Here is an 8,020-nt window from a genome sequence, read left to right as displayed (position 1 = left end):
TGGCCTAAGGTCTGAATGAGAGTCAGTTCAGTATAATGGTCCTAGTATAACGGACCTGACTGGACGGCTGGTTGACTCGGCGTGGCTGCAGTTCTCTTTTCCTCCAGCAGATGTCGCCGCTGCGCCTCTCCTGCCGCTCTCACCGTCCTCCGTGATTGGGGGCGAGGCGGGGCCAGCCGCTCGCTCGGTGTAGTAAAGAAAATAGCAGCTCGTTCTCCGCGAGGCGTCGTACGCGAAGCCTCTCCGGTTAAACCGGGATCTCACCGAGAAGATCGTACCATCGCGGGCGAGGACGGCTCGGAGGCGCGCGATGTCCCGGATCTACGGCTGCACCTGGTCTCGAGCTCGCCTGTTCCGTTTGTCCGGACTCTTCATCGCTCACGAATAGCGTCCAACATCAAGAGGAGGAAAACAAAACAAAAGCAGGATCGGCAAAATGAGCGAGGAGGCGTCTCACGTGCCCAAAGAAGTGCTGGGTAAGGGCTGCACGCGCTCTTAGCAGCAAGCGAGCAAACCGGTTCTCTCTGTAATCAGTGTGATCAGTGCGGTCAGTGTGGTCAGTGTGGATTATACCAGCCTGGTCAAGTGCACGATTGTTTTTAACATTAGTTCGATTAGAGCTGTGAAAATGAACGCACTGATTATCTTCTGTGCAGCTTAGCGGTGATCGTGAGCTGTGTGGCCGATGCTGTGCAGGCTGAGGGGGGTTCATTGTGGTGTGCAGTGCTGATCTGCTGATCTGGATGGCGGTGTGTTGGTAGTAGGGTGGATGGTGAGTCGCTGAAGGGCTGGACAGGGAGGGAAGGGTGGGTTCTGCCCACGGCGTGTAGTGTGTGTGTGATGTGGTTGAATGTGGGTCCTGTGTCGTTATCGAGGAGTGAGGAGTTGAGGAGTTATTACAGTCCTTACATCACCGCTGTAAAGCACAGCTGAGCCAGTCAGATCTGAACAGGTTCATCATCTCGTAGTTTGTCTGGTTTGGGACTGAAGTGCAGGGGATCTGCGGAAAATGCTGAGATCTGAAGGCTTCTTCTGATATTTCCTCTTCTCATCTTCCTTCTTCTCCTTATCACCCTCTCATCATCAGTCGTCTCTTTGTCTTTCTTCTTTAAATCACCTTCTCGTCTGAATCCTTCTCCTTTATCTTCTCGCCCACTTATGTTCAGCACTGCTGCTTGCTTCTTCTTTATCTTGTCCTCTGCTACCTTCTGATTTTTCTCGTCCTCTGCGTTCTTCTTCTTTTTTATCATCTTTCTTATCATCATCATCATCATCTTCTTCTTCTTCTTCTTCTTCTTCTTCTTCTTCTTCTTCTTCTTCTTCTTCTTCTTCTTCTTCCTCTTTATCTTCTCGTCCTCTGCCTTCTCCTCCTTCTTATATTTTTATTCAATTGACCATCCTGTCTTGTTCTTCTTCTCACCCCTTCTTCAACTTTTTTCTCATTTGCTTGATCTTATTCTTCTCCTTCTTCCTCTTCTCCTTCATTGTCTTGTTCTCCATTTTTGTCTTGTCATCTCCTCCTTGCGATCATCATCTTTAATAGCAGTGTTTAGTTTTCCTCTTCTCTGCTGTAGGTGCTGCATATTTGAGTCAAACTGTGACTCTGTAGATTCTGAAGCTGGAGGTGATGATTACAGGTGTCTCTGAACAAACCGTGTGGACAGGTTTCCTCTTTACAGACTGAAAGTGTGATTCCAGTGTAACACGTCTGTTGAGAGCAGTTAAGAAAATCCTCATCTTAGCTGCACACAGTCATTAGTGACTGTGATTAGTCATAGTGAGAACTGATGAGGGTCGTTCAGAAGTGCGACCTAAACTCACAGCAATACAGTAACACAGAGGAACAACTCAAGCTTTGAACATTTTCATGACTGTGTGATCTCTACTAAAACGCTTTAGTAAGAGACTTCAGTGTCCTCTTTCAGTGTTATGACTCTCAGTGTCTGTCCATCCGTCCATCCATCCATCCATTCATTCAGAACCTCAAGGTAGTGAACTCCAGTCAGCCGGTCTAAAACCTAGTCTAGCAGTAAATAATGTTAAAGGGGAATCCCACCAATTTTTCTGCATAATTCAATTGCAGAGATGTAAACATTACTCAGAGTGGTCTGATGTGAAATGGTTCGTTAGAAAGAAACTTACTGACTCAGATTTCTTTACAGCGATGATAACAACCAGACATCGCAGTGTTTAGAATGGAAATATAGCCCGTTTTATTTACTATTTCAAACAATCCTGTCTGCTGAGCTTTAATATGTAATGTTGATAATGTTAAAATAAGGGTAAATATAATAAAAAATAAGTCTTTCTGGGGGAATATTTTACCTTATTATACCTGCCGTCAGTGGATTTTAAGAAATAAATTTTAGTCCAAAACCAAACATTTATTTTAAAACTAATGTAAAACAATGTCTCAGGCAGCGTATCTGTAACCAGTTCCTGTAATGACTTTTTGTGGTGTAGCTTTTAGAGATATTTAACACTTCAGATGTCTGGTTCCTATCACCACCACTGTGAAAAATTCTGATTCAGTATATTTCTGTAGCATTAAGTATTTCAGATCAAACTACTCTGAATGTACTTTTTACATCTTAACTGTTGAATAATGTGGACATTTTGTGGAATTCCCTTTTACCTGTTAAACCCAGTAATGTATTATCTGGACAGAATGAAAAACCTGGAGCGAATGGTGAATGAATGGTGTTATTGGAGAACCCTTCCAAAACAGAGAAGCTGCAGAAAAGACGTAACTAATAGAAATTCTACCAAGTTAAAGGTCCTGCATTTCTCTTGTTGCGAGGCGTACAGAGTGCATATTCATGTGTCTTGTTTGTGCATTGCTTCAATCGATCACTTGCAGGAAGGCATACAGATTGAGAGGAGAGGCACTCAGCATACAGAGCACAGCTCAATCCAATCATCCAACCTCCCGTCCATCCATCCATCCATCCAGTCCTATCTTGTAATGCCGTTCCTGCCGACTGTTGTTGTTGTTGCAGTGTGTCAGATAAGACACAGTGGGAAAGAGCAAGACAAATGCACAGAGAATGACTGTCGAAAGAGGATCTCTTTGGCAGTGTGTGAAACAATGGGTAATTAGTCCTCGGCTTAACGAGGAAGAGAAAGCAGCTGCATTGTTTGACTGGCCGAACACAAGCGGCCGACAGCGCCAAGAGGAGAGAGGAGCATTGTTCTCCCTCAGTACAGAGGATGTGGCGGGAGCTGTCACCTGGTGTGTTTGTGTGAGAGAGCTTTTTGGGATGCGAACCTCCAAGTTCAGCCCAATTTCTAATAGTAGAGATGGCACAGTTCTATAAAAACGGTTAAAACTGTTTAAATGGGCTAATTTTAAATGAAGCACTTCACTTAAGTGTTTTCATTGACACTTTATAACCCTACAAGAAGAAGTACCTAGCCAACAACAGGCTTTTTTTAAAATTATAATTCAGTTAAATTCTTAAAAAAAAACAAAACAGAAACATTACTTAGAGTGCAGATGTGTACAAAAAGATTTAAAATCAGGAATATACCTGTACAGGAATTTTAAGCCCATTCTGATATTCTGTATTCTGTATCTGTATTCTGTATTGTATTAAGGGTGTGTGTGTGTACTCGAGGACTTAGTTAGCCATTCATGGTGCCAGTATTTGAATGCTGAAATACTGTTCAGTGTTTCTTACACTCCACATAAAAACAGTAAAAATATACAGGCCTTTCAGTGAAAATCTGAATTTGTGAAAAAATGTGAAAATTTTGCTTGTTTTTGCAAGTAAGTACGTTATGCTGTACTTTGCTACTTTGAAATTCAAGTACCTTAATGTAATGTTGCCAAGGATGCAACTTAGCATGAGACAGCGCGGCTTTATCGCTAAATATAAATATAAATATCGTTCAACAGCTGGGTACCGTTCAAATATATTCCTCTTACAAACTAACGTGTTGGCATGTTCACTGAAGAGGAGAAAAATCTATTAAATGCAATGAGTCTCCATCAGCATCCAGTGTTTTTGGGGCTGAAAGATGAATCTTTTTTTATTATTATTATCATTTTGTTATTTTAATTATATTCTTATATGATCAACTGTATTGTCTTAACAATTGTTGTGGGGAAATTTAACCTAATAACATGGAGCTTGTAATCTGCCTTTAGATGGAGTCAGACCGATAGAAAGCAACCAAATGTGATGTCTCTAAGCTAGCTGCCTGTTTAGGGCACTGCATTCAGCATTCAAGCTTCAAGCGAGAAGAACTGGATTTGCTGGTGTTCTTCAGGCCTTAACTATATTTTATAAAAAATAATATATTTTCAAAAAAGTTGGGACGTTGTGCAGAATGTAAGTAAATATAGGATGCAATGATGTGCAAATCATGTAAACCGTTTTTAAAGGGAAATACTACAAAGACAACATATCAAATGTTGAAACTGAGTTTCAAAATTTTATTGTTTTTTGTAAAATATATGCCCATTTTGAATTTGATGCCGACAACACGTTCCAAAAAAGTCGGGAAGGGGACATGTTTACCACTGTGTTTCATCACCTCTTCTTTTAACAACACTCTGTAAGCGTTTGGGAACTGAGGAGACCAACTGCTGTAGATTTGAAACTGAAATGTTTTCCCATTCTTGTTTGATATAGGATTTCAGCTGCTCAACAGTTCGGGGTCTCCTTTGTTGTATTTTTCATTTCATAATGTGCCCAATGTTTTCAGTGGGTGACTCTTTTAATACAGAGCAATGCTGTTGTAATACATGCAGAATGTGGTTTTACATCATCTTGCTGAAATAATCAAGGCCTTCTCTGAAAAAGATGTCATCTGAATGGCAGCATATGTTGCCAAAACATGTATATATCGTTCGGCATTAATGGTGCCTTCACAGATGTGCACGTCACCCACACCATGTGCACTAATGCATTCCTATAACGTCATGAATACTGGCTTTTGAACTGTGCACTGATAACAAGCTGAGTGGTCTTTAGCCCAGAGGACACAGTGTCCATGATTTCCAAAAAAAATTTCAAATTTTGATTTGTCGGACCACAGAACACTTTTCCAGTTCTCCTCAGTCCATTTTAAATGTGCTTGGGCCCGGAGAAGAAGGCAGCATTTCTGGATCCTGTTTATATCTGGTGTTTTCTTTGCGTTTTAGAGTTTCAACTTGCATTTGTGGAAGCAGCGATGAACTGTTTTCACAGACAGTTTTTTTTAGAAGTGTTTCTGAGCCCATGCAGTGATTTTTCACTATAGAATCATGTCTGTTTTTATTGCCCCCGTCCCAACTTTTTTGGAGCGTGTCGTTGGCATCAAATTCAAAATGGGCAAATATTTCTCAAAAAACAATAAAATATGTTGTCTTTGTACTATTTTCAATTAAATATAGGGTTTAAATGATTTGTACATCATTGCATTTTGGTTTTATTTACATTTTGCACAGCGTGCCCACTTTATTTAGACATGGGGTTGTAGCATTTTAAATCACAATCACAATATTGCCAATTAAATATTTTTCCAAATCGTTTAGCCATAAGTGTTGTAGTAGTTAGCTGTAGTTTTAGCTCAATAGCTCATCTGAGGCAGTCTCTGTTACGTTACTTATCCGACACAAAAAACCTACCAGTTTTCCTTGCCTATTCCGAAATGTATGTCTTCGCATGATGCAAAATGTTTGTGCAGTATCAGTGCTGTCAGCTAAAATGGTAAGCCACAGGTCTACATTAATATCAGCTGTAATCAGTAATGTTTTTTTAACCATTGTTTTTTCTTTCTCTGTGATTTACGGTTCGTGAATTGTTATGGATACTTGTATATCAAAATTAGTCAGAATGCACATCTCTAGTATGTACCTGCCGATGTTGGTACATAAACATTTATAAAATGAAGAAAGTGGGACTAAATCCACCTGGATTAGCATTACAGAGAAATAGAACGTTTCATTCTGTAGAGTTAGAAATACTGTATAAAACGCAGCCGTTTTAGCACAGTAGCCCAACGTTGCTTAAACGTTCAGCTCTTCCAGAAGACAGTAAATACATTATCATATATATATATATATATATATGAAGCATTTAAAATTCACAAAGCACAAAAAAAACCTATTACAGTCTTTTTTGTTCTTGACTCAGTAGAGATGTATTGATTAATGGTCATTACACACCAAAAGAGTTTTATTAGTGGGAATTTTCAGACGTCAGTAAATGAATTTGGATGCGTGTAACTGATGACGTCTTGCACAGCAAGCGTGATTTTCTGCAAAAATGCAACATTTTTTTATTCACCAACTGAGTGATTTTTTTTTTTTTGCAACATTTTCAGGCAACATGAATTTGTTTGACCAGTCACTGTTTTTTCTAACACTGGCATGGCAACAACCAAGATGACCAATCGGCTGTGTTCCAACAACTGGAACTTTTTGACGACTGTCAAAATGATTCCTTTGTCCTCTGCTTCATCACGTATGGTGTAAACATCTTCAAAAGCTCCCAAAACTGAGTTACGGACATCAGAGCTATTTGTGAAAGCACTCATAAATTTTCGGCTCCTAAATGAGGGGGTAGAACATTCCTTGCTGTTTTAGCTTTTCCAGAATGAAAAGTAGCCTGTCCAGTGTCACCATGTACCCACTTTTTAGAGGAGCAAAGCATATTTCTTGTGACTTAAAGGCTGTTTGTAAGAACTGTTGATTTTACATCAGCAAAAGAAAACCCAACTAACATATAATCATGTTTCTTTCGTGTATATTGTTTTAATGGTGAAAAAATCATGTCAGAATATTCTGCATTTTTGTGTTGTTCATTTGTCTTGGGTTCGGTGTGGAGCAGCCTTTAGTTTTCAAAACCTTTCTCATATTTTTTGTCCTCTCGGCTCTGGTGGCTGACTTTCTGCCCTGTTCTTCGGCTGGACAATTTGCAATTATGCGTCTGATGCCACCCAAAAATGACACTCACCAAAAGTACCACTTCTGAAAGCCTTTTCGCTAATGGACTTCCGAAGTCGGAACTGCAGCATGAAGGCGCACATGACCCACTTCTCCCATAAGCCCCTTCTCATGGATGGAAGCAGCTCAGTGAGGGTGTGGAGAATCAATTTGAGCAGAACAGTGGAGTAACTCTGACTGCTGTGGAGGGTCTCCGTATTGCCAGGCTGAAGAGGGGGTGGAGGAAAGCTAAGGCAAATGTTGTTATGGAAGGTTTGTTTTACGACAAGTTGACAAAGACAGAATCTGTTTTACCTCTCAAACGTCATTTCCTGTTTGCTTGTTTCTTATATTATCAGACTTCAATTCGTGAAGGGTACAGCACTGCTTAGTTGAGTGCTTTTCCTATTGTAGCACACTTTAATGAATCCGTAGCTTAACTATAAACGAAATGTGGGTGATATGACAAAACAAATCACGATACTTAAAGATATTTTCACGACACACAATATGATCATAAAATTTAATTTTTCAAAATGGAACCTATATATAATAAAGATAGTAGTAATAAACCTACAACTACAATGATTTTTATTTTATGTTTTATAAACTGTGCTGCACTAAATCCAATTAAACAGGCCCAAATATGCTCTCTTTGTAATGAGACATATGGTTAGTCAGCGTTCTTTCAGTACAAACTATACTCAGAAAAGGACACTGTGACATAATCTATCATGATAATAATAAAATATCTTCATATTGCCCACCCCTAATTGCCATATAAAAAAAGGATTGTGATTGTCTTTTTCGTTCATTGCATCTATCAAGGTACAAACCTAAAGCATGCAAAATAGCTGATTAGCTATATTGCTTTCTAATAAGATGCACCTGGTTCACATTCTGTTTGCTGTGATGTAAACATACAATTGTGAATGCTAACAATTGTGAAAAGTAATTGCGAGCAGCTTAAATAATTATGATAATAATTGCGATCAGGTGATTATGGAATTTTTTGACAGGCCTGTGAGGCATTTTGAGGCAGAATGTCTTGAGTTTAATAGGCTATTTTAAGCAGAACTTCATTGGGATAAATGAGGTGTTTGATGC

At 39.5% G+C, this 8,020-nt stretch overlaps 1 protein-coding gene across 1 annotated transcript in view; it reads left to right on the top strand.

Annotated features, from left to right (window-relative positions):
- The first annotated feature begins 200 nt into the window (after nt 1–200).
- The window catches only part of LOC118821746 (F-actin-uncapping protein LRRC16A-like), a 155,705-nt gene continuing 147,885 nt past the window's right edge, over nt 201–8,020 (top strand). The window contains exon 1 of the mRNA XM_036590478.1: nt 201–476. Coding sequence (XP_036446371.1) covers nt 437–476 — 40 coding nt within the window. The 5' untranslated portion in view covers nt 201–436. The remainder of the gene's footprint in view (nt 477–8,020) is intronic.

Source organism: Colossoma macropomum, unplaced genomic scaffold, assembly GCF_904425465.1.
Source record: "Colossoma macropomum unplaced genomic scaffold, Colossoma_macropomum, whole genome shotgun sequence".
Taxonomy (NCBI): Eukaryota; Metazoa; Chordata; class Actinopteri; order Characiformes; family Serrasalmidae; genus Colossoma; species Colossoma macropomum.
Note: the sequence above shows the minus strand (reverse complement) of the source record. Positions and strands in the feature narration are given on the sequence as shown.